The sequence below is a fragment of the Scyliorhinus torazame genome, chromosome 14 (genome assembly GCF_047496885.1).
Source record: "Scyliorhinus torazame isolate Kashiwa2021f chromosome 14, sScyTor2.1, whole genome shotgun sequence".
NCBI classification, from domain to species: domain Eukaryota; kingdom Metazoa; phylum Chordata; class Chondrichthyes; order Carcharhiniformes; family Scyliorhinidae; genus Scyliorhinus; species Scyliorhinus torazame.
In genome coordinates, this window is record NC_092720.1 from 120623304 (window position 1) to 120635339 (window position 12036).

General features: G+C 53.0%; 1 protein-coding gene across 4 annotated transcripts in view; it reads left to right on the forward strand.

The window, feature by feature from the left end:
- LOC140389979 (diacylglycerol kinase delta) overlaps positions 1 to 12036 on the forward strand; it is a 225184-nt gene that overhangs the window by 110492 nt on the left and 102656 nt on the right. For all 4 annotated transcript variants that reach the window (XM_072474713.1, XM_072474715.1, XM_072474714.1 and 1 more), the window contains one exon: positions 997 to 1103. In XM_072474713.1, the coding sequence (XP_072330814.1) occupies positions 997 to 1103 (107 nt within the window). The remainder of the gene's footprint in view (positions 1 to 996; positions 1104 to 12036) is intronic.

The following is a 12036-nucleotide window of genomic DNA, read 5'->3' on the forward strand; positions in this document are numbered from 1 at the left end:
GGAGCGATAGATTCTTCCTGTTTCTCTGGACTTAGCCTTTTAAAATAAACTTTAAAAAAGTTTTAAAACTTGTCTTTCTTTTTCACATTTTTCCTTTCTTTATTCTTGGGTTGTTTTATTTTTTGCTGAATACTATGTTCGGTTTATTTACTGCTAAATCTGACTTTGGGTTGGCAGGATTCGAACAGCTGAATGGTATGAGACATTTTAGTTATTGCGTGTAAGCCCCACAATAAGTTTGGGTCAGTGACTACCCCATTACCTATTGCCCAGTTGTATGACCAAACTGATTGTGCGTAGCTTGGTGGATTATGTAATCAACTGTGATATCTAAGCAAGGAATAAGTACGAGAAAAAACAGAATCAACAAAACTTAAAAGGACATTTAGAATAGTTTGATGAGTGAAGTCCCCTCTATAATGGCCCCTGATAATGAGACTGCCACAAAATGAGCCCCTAACAGTTCACCCCTTTCTATGGAGGATCCAAATGGTGGTAAAGGATACAGATAATAAGACTGTCTCTTTAAAGGGTTATGATCATACAGGAGGCCATATTAAGTGATATTTTTTGATTCATAAGTGATTCTAAGGCTTAGATATGCTACCTAAAACTGGTTCCAATAAAGAGAATCGCGGTCCGATTGGCACAAAGGCTGCAAACTAGGAGGCTCACAACCTAGCATGTGTGTTCCCGATAGCCTTGTTTGGAGGCATAACCTCTGTCCTGCCTCAGTGACAGCCATTCACGATTTGGATTTGGAGAACTCCATACATCATAATAAGGAGGTGTACAATCTGGTGGTTATGGGGCCCACCATGGGAGTCCGAACGGAAGACAATCAGCAGATGTTGCTTAGCTAGGATTTGTGGATTTACTTTTAGTCTGTGATGGGCCGCTTCTATCCATTCTCATCCCCACTGTCCACAAATGTAACACTTGACTGCACAATAACTGTTGAAGATTCTCACGTGTCTTCTCCTTTCTGATTCACAGTGTGCAAATTCAAAGCTCACAAACGCTGTGCTGTGAGAGCCACCAACAACTGCAAGTGGACAACACTGGCCTCAATTGCCAAAGATATAATTGAAGATGAAGATGGGGTATGTTGTAAGTGAAGAGACAAGCGAGTGCTGATAAATTGAAAGCAGAGCGAATGTTGGTTAGAGCCTGGCAGGCAGCCACTGTCCTGCAAATGGAATTCATCACAGTTGATCTGTTGGTGCAGTGAGCTAGCCTCCTTTTGCAGCTTAAGTTAGGACTGGTGAAGGTGAAATTTAGGAAGTTGTGTTAAGTCATTCCATCAGTGACTCGTGGCATTGAGCAATGAATGGTTAGCAGGGGAACGTGACCATGGGTAGTGAGTAATAGCTAGTGGGAAAGTGACACTGAACAGCGAGTGTTTAACTAGGGAATGTGGCACTGGGAGTCAAATGGGTACCAGGAGGAACATGGCACGCAACAACGAGTATTACCAAGAAGAATATAACACTTGGCAGTGAGAAGTTTACAGGATGGATGATTATCCATAAAATAGAAGCATTTAAAATTGAAATTTTCAGATGAAAAAGACCAGTGCCCATTGATGGCATTTTAAAAATAAATTTAGAGTACCCCAATTCTTTTTTCCAATTAAGGGGCAGTGTGGCGTGGTCAATTCACCTACCCCACACATCTTTGTAAGTTGTGAGGATGAGACACCCCCCCCCCAGACGCAGGGAGAATGTGGAAACACCACACGGACTGTGACCCGAGGCCAGGATCGAACCTGGGTCCTCAGCGCCATGAGGCAACAGTGCGAACCACTGAGCCACCGTGCTGCCCCATTGATGGTATGCTGCAGAACTGAGCTCCCCCTTGAAAATCCAGTTTGTATTTTAAATATTGGAGCTTCCCCCCACTGGTATAACATGGTAAAGCAGCCTATTTTACTTCGGTTTACTGAGGTCAGCTTGATCTTGAAGAACTAGCATCTTTCACAAACTCTTTGGATTATCCCGAGATTAATAGCCAAAGAATTACATTTGAAGTAAAGTCATTGTTATAATATAGACAAATGTGGGCAATTTGTGCATAGCTATTGCAGATGGAGCTTGAGGGATAAATACTGACAAGACAGCAGAAGAATTTACTTACATGTTTTTGATTAGTGCTTTGGGATTTTGTATGTTCACCTGAGCAGACACTCCTCGATATATTTAAAGGATGGTATCTCTGAAAGTGTAGAATTCCATCAAAATTGTCACTGAAGTGAGCGGCACAGTGGCGCAGTGGTTAGCATTGCTGCCTACGACGCTGAGGACCCGGGTTCGATCCCGGCCCTGGGTCACTGTCCATGTAGAGTTTGCACATTCTCCCCGTGTCTGCCTGGGTTTCACCCCACAACTCAAAGATGTGCAGGGTGGGTGAATTGGCCACGATAAATTGCCCCTTAATTGGAAATAAATAATTGGATACTCTGAATTAAAAAAAAAAAAATTGTCACTGAAGTGTTAAATCAACTTTCTGGATTGGTCTTTGAACCCTCTCCGGGTTGCAGGCGAGAATGCTACCAGTGAACCAAGGCTGATATGTAAGTGCACTGATGCTTTACTGCAAGGACCAGATTACTGTTGAAAATCTGCATCTCATGTTTAAAACACTAGACGTGCTGGTCCCTTACACTGGGGTTCGTGCTGGTCCCTTACACTGGGGTCCGTGCTGGTCCCTTACACTGGGGTCCGTGCTGGTCCCTTACACTGGGGTCCGTGCTGGTCCTTTACACTGTGGTCCATGCTGGCCCCTTATACTGGGGTCCGCGCTGGTCCTTTACACTGGGGTCCGTGCTGGTCCTTTACAGGGTGGTAATAACAGTGTAAGGTAGAGTTAGGTGAGAGCAGAGAAATTGGGTGGGGAGGGAGAGACACAGGGCATTCTGGCAGGGAACAAGGAAAACTGGGAAGTGAGGGAGATGAGGAAAACAGAACAGAAGACAAAGAGGAGTCTGGTAGGTGGGGGAGAAAGAGATAAGATGAGGGGTGTTGGTTGGGGAAATCAGTATCACAGTGTAATAATCAGTTATGGGGACACAGACGCATCTGATTTTGTCCCTTACACTGGGGTCCATGCTGGTCCTTTACACTGAGGTCCGTGCTGGTCCTTTACACTGTGGTCCGTGCTGGTCCTTTACACTGTGGTCCGTGCTGGTCCCTTACACTGTGGTTCGTGCTGGTCCTTTACACTGTGGTCCGTGTTGGTCCCTTTACACTGGGGTCCGAGTTGGTCCCTTTACACTGTGGTCCGTGCTGGTCCTTTACACTGTGGTCCGTGCTGGTCCCTTACACTGTGGTCCGTGCTGGTCCCTTACACTGGGGTCCGTGTTGGTCCCTTACACTGGGGTCCGTGCTGGCCCCTTACACTGTGGTCCATGCTGGTCCCTTACACTGAGGTCCGTGTTGGTCCCTTACACTGAAGTCCGTGCTGGTCCCTTACACTGTGGTCCGTGCTGGTCCTTTACACTGTGATCCGTGCTGGTCCCTTACACTGTGGTCCATGCTGGTCCCTTACACTGAGGTCCATGCTGGCCCCTTACACTGTGGTCCATGCTGGTCCCTTACACTGAGGTCCGTGTTGGTCCCTTACACTGAAGTCCGTGCTGGTCCCTTACACTGGGGTCCGTGCTGGTCCCTTACACTGGGTTCCGTGCTGGTCCCTTACACTGGGTTCCGTGCTGGTCCCTTACACTGGGGTCCGTGCTGGTCCTTTACACTGGGGTCCGTGCTGGTCCCTTACACTGGGGTCTGTGCTGGTCCCTTACACTGGGGTCCGTGCTGGTCCCTTACACTGGGGTCTGTGCTGGCTCCTTGCACTGGGTTCTGTGCTGACGCCTTACACTGGGGTCCGTGTTGGCCCCATACACTGGGGTCCGTGCTTGTCCCTTACACTGGGGTCCCTGCTGGTCCCTTACACTGGGGTCTGTGCTGGTCCCTTACACTGGGGTCCGTGCTGGTCCCTTACACTGGGGCCTGTGCTGGTCACTTACACTGGGGTCCGTGTTGGTCCCTTACACTGGGGTCCGTGCTGGTCCCTTACACTGGGGTTCGTGCTGGTCCCTTACACTGGGGTCCGTGCTGGTCCCTTACACTGTGGTCCGTGCTGGCCCCTTACACTGGGGTCCGCACTGGTCCTTTACACTGGGGTCCGTGATGGTCCTTTACAGGGTGGTAATAACAGTGTAAGGTAGAGTTAGGTGAGAGCAGAGAGATGGGGTGGGGAGGGAGAGACACAGGGCATTCTGAGCAGGGAACAAGGAAAAATGGGAAGTGAGGGAGATGAGGAAAACAGAACAGAAGACAAAGAGGAGTCTGGTAGGTGGGGGAGAAAGAGATAAGATGAGGGGTATTGGTTGGGGAAATCAGGTATCACAGTGTAATAATCAGTTATGGGGACACAGAAGCATCTGATTTTGTCCCTTACACTGGGGTCCATGCTAGTCCCTTACACTGAGGTCCGTGCTGGTCCTTTACACTGTGGTCCGTGCTGGTTTTACACTGTGGTCCGTGCTGGTCCCTTACACTGTGGTCCGTGCTGGTCCTTTACACTGTGGTCCGTGCTGGTCCTTTACACTGGGGTCCGTGTTGGTCCCTTTACACTGGGGTCCGTGTTGGTCCCTTTACACTGTGGTCCGTGGTGGTCCTTTACACTGTGGTCCGTGTTGGTCCCTTTACACTGGGGTCCGTGTTGGTCCCTTTACACTGTGGTCCGTGCTGGTCCTTTACACTGTGGTCCGTGCTGGTCCTTTACACTGGGGTCCGTGTTGGTCCCTTTACACTGGGGTCCGTGTTGGTCCCTTTACACTGTGGTCCGTGGTGGTCCTTTACACTGTGGTCCGTGCTGGTCCCTTACACTGGGGTCTGTGCTGGTCCCTTACACTGTGGTCCGTGCTGGTCCCTTACACTGGGGTCACTGCTGGTCCCTTACACTGTGGTCTGTGCTGGTCCCTTACACTGTGGTCCGTGCTGGTCCCTTACACTGTGGTCCGTGCTGGTCCCTTACACTGTGGTCCGTGCTGGTCCCTTACACTGTGGTCCGTGCTGGTCCCTTACACTGGGGTCACTGCTGGTCCCTTACACTGTGGTCTGTGCTGGTCCTTTACACTGGGGTCCGTGCTGGTCCTTTACAGGGTGGTAATAACAGTGTAAGGTAGAGTTAGGTGAGAGCAGAGAGATGGGGTGGGGAGGGAGAGACACAGGGCATTCTGAGCAGGGAACAAGGAAAAATGGAAAGTGAGGGAGATGAGGAAAACAGAACAGAAGACAAAGAGGAGTCTGCTAGGTGGGGGAGAAAGAGATAAGATGAGGGGTATTGGTTGGGGAAATCAGTATCACAGTGTAATAATCAGTTATGGGGACACAGACGCATCTGATTTTGTCCCTGACACTGGGGTCCATGCTGGTCCTTTACACTGAGGTCCGTGCTGGTCCTTTACACTGGGGTCCGTGCTGGTCCCTTACACTGTGATTCGTGCTGGTCCCTTACACTGGGGTCCGTGTTGGTCCTTTACAGAGTGGTAATAACAGTGTAAGGTAGAGTTAGGTGAGAGCAGAGAGATGGGGTGGGGAGGGAGAGACACAGGGCATTCTGAGCAGGGAACAAGGAAAAATGGGAAGTGAGGGAGATGAGGAAAACAGAACAGAAGACAAAGAGGAGTCTGGTAGGTGGGGGAGAAAGAGATAAGATGAGGGGTATTGGTTGGGGAAATCAGGTATCACAGTGTAATAATCAGTTATGGGGACACAGAAGCATCTGATTTTGTCCCTTACACTGGGGTCCATGCTGGTCCCTTACACTGAGGTCCGTGCTGGTCCTTTACACTGTAGTCCGTGCTGGTCCTTTACACTGTGGTCCGTGCTGGTCCCTTACACTGTGGTCCGTGCTGGTCCTTTGCACTGTGGTCCGTGTTGGTCCCTTTACACTGGGGTCCGTGTTGGTCCCTTTACACTGTGGTCCGTGCTGGTCCTTTACACTGTGGTCCGTGCTGGTCCTTTACACTGGGGTCCGTGTTGGTCCCTTTACACTGGGGTCCGTGTTGGTCCCTTTACACTGTGGTCCGTGCTGGTCCTTTACACTGTGGTCTGTGCTGGTCCCTTACACTGGGGTCCGTGCTGGTCGCTTACACTGTGGTCCATGCTGGTCCCTTACACTGGGGTCACTGCTGGTCCCTTACACTGTGGTCTGTGCTGGTCCCTTACACTGGGGTCCGTGCTGGTCCCTTACACTGGGGTCCGTGCTGGTCCCTTACACTGTGCTCCGTGCTGGTCCCTTACACTGGGGTCCGTGTTGGTCCCTTACTCAGGGGTCCGTGCTGGTCCCTTCCACTGTGGTTCGTGCTGGTCCCTTACACTGGGGTCCGTGCTGGTCCCTTACACTGGGGTCCGTGCTGGTCCTTTACACTGTGGTCCATGCTGACCCCTTACACTGGGGTCCGCGCTGGTCCTTTACACTGGGGTCCGTGCTGGTCCTTTACAGGGTGGTAATAACAGTGTAAGGTAGAGTTAGGTGAGAGCAGAGAGATGGGGTGGGGAGGGAGAGACACAGGGCATTCTGAGCAGGGAACAAGGAAAAATGGAAAGTGAGGGAGATGAGGAAAACAGAACAGAAGACAAAGAGGAGTCTGGTAGGTGGGGGAGAAAGAGATAAGATGAGGGGTATTGGTTGGGGAAATCAGTATCACAGTGTAATAATCAGTTATGGGGACACAGGCGCATCTGATTTTGTCCCTTACACTGGGGTCCATGCTGGTCCTTTACTCTGAGGTCCGTGCTGGTCCTTTACACTGGGGTCCGTGCTGGTCCCTTCCACTGTGATTCGTGCTGGTCCCTTACACTGGGGTCCGTGTTGGTCCTTTACAGGGTGGTAATAACAGTGTAAGGTAGAGTTAGGTGAGAGCAGAGAGATGGGGTGGGGAGGGAGAGACACAGGGCATTCTGAGCAGGGAACAAGGAAAAATGGGAAGTGAGGGAGATGAGGAAAACAGAACAGAAGACAAAGAGGAGTCTGCTAGGTGGGGGAGAAAGAGATAAGATGAGGGGTATTGGTTGGGGAAATCAGTATCACAGTGTAATAATCAGTTATGGGGACACAGACGCATCTGATTTTGTCCATTACACTGGGGTCCGTGCTGGTCCTTTACACTGAGGTCCGTGCTGGTCCTTTACACTGTGGTCCGTGCTGGTCCTTTACACTGTGGTCCGTGCTGGTCCCTTACACTGTGGTTCGTGCTGGTCCTTTACACTGTGGTCCGTGTTGGTCCCTTTACACTGGGGTCCGAGTTGGTCCCTTTACACTGTGGTCCGTGCTGGTCCTTTACACTGTGGTCCGTGCTGGTCCCTTACACTGTGGTCCGTGCTGGTCCCTTACACTGGGGTCCGTGTTGGTCCCTTACACTGGGGTCCGTGCTGGCCCCTTACACTGTGGTCCATGCTGGTCCCTTACACTGAGGTCCGTGTTGGTCCCTTACCCTGTGGTCCGTGCTGGTCCTTTACACTGTGATCCGTGCTGGTCCCTTACACTGTGGTCCATTCTGGTCCCTTACACTGGGGTCCATGCTGGCCCCTTACACTGTGGTCCGTGTTGGTCCCTTTACACTGGGGTCCGAGTTGGTCCCTTTACACTGTGGTCCGTGCTGGTCCTTTACACTGCGGTCCGTGCTGGTCCCTTACACTGTGGTCCGTGCGGTCCGTGCTGGTCCCTTACACTGGGGTCCGTGCTGGTCCCTTACACTGGGGTCCGTGCTGGTCCTTTACACTGTGGTCCATGCTGGCCCCTTACACTGGGGTCCGCGCTGGTCCTTTACACTGGGGTCCGTGCTGGTCCTTTACAGGGTGGTAATAACAGTGTAAGGTAGAGTTAGGTGAGAGCAGAGAAATTGGGTGGGGAGGGAGAGACACAGGGCATTCTGGCAGGGAACAAGGAAAACTGGGAAGTGAGGGAGATGAGGAAAACAGAACAGAAGACAAAGAGGAGTCTGGTAGGTGGGGGAGAAAGAGATAAGATGAGGGGTATTGGTTGGGGAAATCAGTATCACAGTGTAATAATCAGTTATGGGGACACAGACGCATCTGATTTTGTCCCTTACACTGGGGTCCATGCTGGTCCTTTACACTGAGGTCCGTGCTGGTCCTTTACACTGAGGTCCGTGCTGGTCCTTTACACTGTGGTCCGTGCTGGTCCTTTACACTGTGGTCCGTGCTGGTCCCTTACACTGTGGTCCGTGCTGGTCCCTTACACTGGGGTCCGTGTTGGTCCCTTACACTGGGGTCCGTGCTGGCCCCTTACACTGTGGTCCATGCTGGTCCCTTACACTGAGGTCCGTGTTGGTCCCTTACACTGAAGTCCGTGCTGGTCCTTTACACTGTGGTCCGTGCTGGTCCTTTACACTGTGATCCGTGCTGGTCCCTTACACTGTGGTCCATGCTGGTCCCTTACACTGAGGTCCATGCTGGCCCCTTACACTGTGGTCCATGCTGGTCCCTTACACTGAGGTCCGTTTTGGTCCCTTACACTGAAGTCCGTGCTGGTCCCTTACACTGGGGTACGTGCTGGTCCCTTACACTGGGTTCTGTGCTGGTCCCTTACACTGGGTTCCGTGCTGGTCCCTTACACTGGGGTCCGTGCTGGTCCCTTACACTGGGGTCCGTGCTGGTCCCTTACACTGGGGTCCGTGCTGGTCCCTTACACTGGGGTCCGTGCTGGTCCCTTACACTGGGGTCCGTGCTGGTCCCTTACACTGGGGTCTGTGCTGGCTCCTTGCACTGGGTTCTGTGCTGACGCCTTACACTGGGGTCCGTGTTGGCCCCATACACTGGGGTCCGTGCTTGTCCCTTACACTGGGGTCCCTGCTGGTCCCTTACACTGGGGTCTGTGCTGGTCCCTTACACTGGGGTCCGTGCTGGTCCCTTACACTGGGGCCTGTGCTGGTCCCTTACACTGGGGTCCGTGTTGGTCCCTTACACTGGGGTCCGTGCTGGTCCCTTACACTGGGGTTCGTGCTGGTCCCTTACACTGGGGTCCGTGCTGGTCCCTTACACTGGGGTCCGTGCTGGTCCCTTACACTGTGGTCCGTGCTGGCCCCTTACACTGGGGTCCGCACTGGTCCTTTACACTGGGGTCCGTGATGGTCCTTTACAGGGTGGTAATAACAGTGTAAGGTAGAGTTAGGTGAGCGCAGAGAGATGGGGTGGGGAGGGAGAGACACAGGGCATTCTGAGCAGGGAACAAGGAAAAATGGGAAGTGAGGGAGATGAGGAAAACAGAACAGAAGACAAAGAGGAGTCTGGTAGGTGGGGGAGAAAGAGATAAGATGAGGGGTATTGGTTGGGGAAATCAGGTATCACAGTGTAATAATCAGTTATGGGGACACAGAGGCATCTGATTTTGTCCCTTACACTGGGGTCCATGCTGGACCCTTACACTGAGGTCCGTGCTGGTCCTTTACACTGTGGTCCGTTCTGGTCCCTTACACTGTGATTCGTGCTGGTCCTTTACACTGTGGTCCGTGCTGGCCCCTTACACTGGGGTCCGTGCTGGTCCCTTACACTGGGGTCCGTGCTGGTCCTTTACACTGTGATCCGTGCTGGTCCCTTACACTGTGGTCCATGCTGGTCCCTTACACTGAGGTCCGTGCTGGCCCCTTACACTGTGGTCCATGCTGGTCCTTTACACTGGGTTCCATGCTGGTCCCTTACACTGGGTTCCGTGCTGGTCCCTTACATTGGGGTCCGTGCTGGTCCCTTACACTGGGGTCCGTGCTGGTCCCTTACACTGGAGTCCGTGTTTGTCCCTTACACTGTGGTCCGTGCTGGCCCCTTACACTGTGGTCCATGCTGGTCCCTTACACTGGGTTCCGTGCTGGTCCCTTACATTGGGGTCCGTGCTGGTCCCTTACACTGGGGTCCGTGCTGGTCCTTTACACTGTGGTCCGTGCTGGTCCTTTACACTGTGATCCGTGCTGGTCCCTTACACTGTGGTCCATGCTGGTCCCTTACACTGAGGTCCATGCTGGCCCCTTACACTGTGGTCCATGCTGGTCCCTTACACTGAGGTCCGTGTTGGTCCCTTACACTGGGGTCCGTGCTGGTCCCTTACACTGGGGTCCGTGCTGGTCCCTTACACTGGGGTCCGTGCTGGTCCCTAACACTGGGTTCCGTGCTGGTCCCTTGCACTGGGTTCTGTGCTGACGCCTTACACTGGGGTCCGTGTTGGCCCCTTACACTGTGGTCCGTGCTGGTCCCTTACACTGGGGTCCGTGCTGGTCCCTTACACTGGGGTCCGTGCTGGTCCCTTGCACTGGGTTCTGTGCTGACGCCTTACACTGTGGTCCGTGCTGGTCCCTTACACTGGGGTCCGTGCTGGTCCCTTACACTGGGGTCCGTGCTGGTCCCTTACACTGTGGTCCGTGCTGGCCCCTTGCACTGGGTTCGTGATGGTCCTTTACAGGGTGGTAATAACAGTGTAAGGTAGAGTTAGGTGAGAGCAGAGAGATGGGGTGGGGAGGGAGAGACACAGGGCATTCTGAGCAGGGAACAAGGAAAAATGGGAAGTGAGGGAGATGAGGAAAACAGAACAGAAGACAAAGAGGAGTCTGGTAGGTGGGGGAGAAAGAGATAAGATGAGGGGTATTGGTTGGGGAAATCAGGTATCACAGTGTAATAATCAGTTATGGGGACACAGAAGCATCTGATTTTGTCCCTTACACTGGGGTCCATGCTGGTCCCTTACACTGTGGTCCGTGCTGGTCCTTTACACTGTGGTCCGTGCTGGTCCTTTACACTGGGGTCCGTGTTGGTCCCTTTACACTGGGGTCCGTGTTGGTCCCTTTACACTGGGGTCCGTGCTGGTCCCTTACACTCTGGTCCGTGCTGGTCCTTTACACTGGGGTCCGTGCTGGTCCCTTACACTGTGGTCCGTGCTGGTCCCTTACACTGTGGTCCATGCTGGTCCCTTACACTGGGGTCCGTGCTGGTCCCTTACACTGGGGTCCGTGCTGGTCCCTTACACTGTGGTCCGTGCTGATCCCTTACACTGTGGTCCGTGCTGGTCCCTTACACTGGGGTCCGTGCTGGTCCCTGACACTGTGATCCGTGCTGGTCCTTTACACTGTGGTCCGTGCTGGTCCCTTACACTGTGGTCCGTGCTGGTCCTTTACACTGTGATCCGTGCTGGTCCCTTACACTGTGGTCCATGCTGGTCCCTTACACTGAGGTCCATGCTGGCCCCTTACATTGTGGTCCATGCTGGTCCCTTACACTGAGGTCCGTGTTGGTCCCTTACACTGAAGTCCATGCTGGTCCCTTACACTGGGGTCCGTGCTGGTCCCTTATACTGGGTTCCGTGCTGGTCCCTTACACTGGCGTCCGTGCTGGTCCCTTACACTGGGGTCTGTGGGGTCTGTGCTGGCTCCTTGCACTGGGTTCTGTGCTGACGCCTTACACTGGGGTCCGTGTTGGCCCCTTACACTGGGGTCCGTGTTGGCCCCTTACACTGGGGTCCGTGCTGGTCCCTTACACTGGGGTCCGTGCTGGTCCCTTACACTGTGGTCCGTGCTGGTCCCTTACACTGGGGTCCGTGTTGGTCCCTTACACTGGGGTCCGTGCTGGTCCCTTCCACTGTGGTTCGTGCTGGTCCCTTACACTGGGGTCCGTGCTGGTCCCTTACACTGGGGTCCATGCTGGTCCTTTACTCTGAGGTCCGTGCTGGTCCTTTACACTGGGGTCCGTGCTGGTCCCTTCCACTGTGATTCGTGCTGGTCCCTTGCACTGGGGTCCGTGTTGGTCCTTTACAGGGTGGTAATAACAGTGTAAGGTAGAGTTAGGTGAGAGCAGAGAGATGGGGTGGGGAGGGAGAGACACAGGGCATTCTGAGCAGGGAACAAGGAAAAATGGGAAGTGAGGGAGATGAGGAAAACAGAACAGAAGACAAAGAGGAGTCTGCTAGGTGGGGGAGAAAGAGATAAGATGAGGGGTATTGGTTGGGGAAATCAGTATCACAGTGTAATAA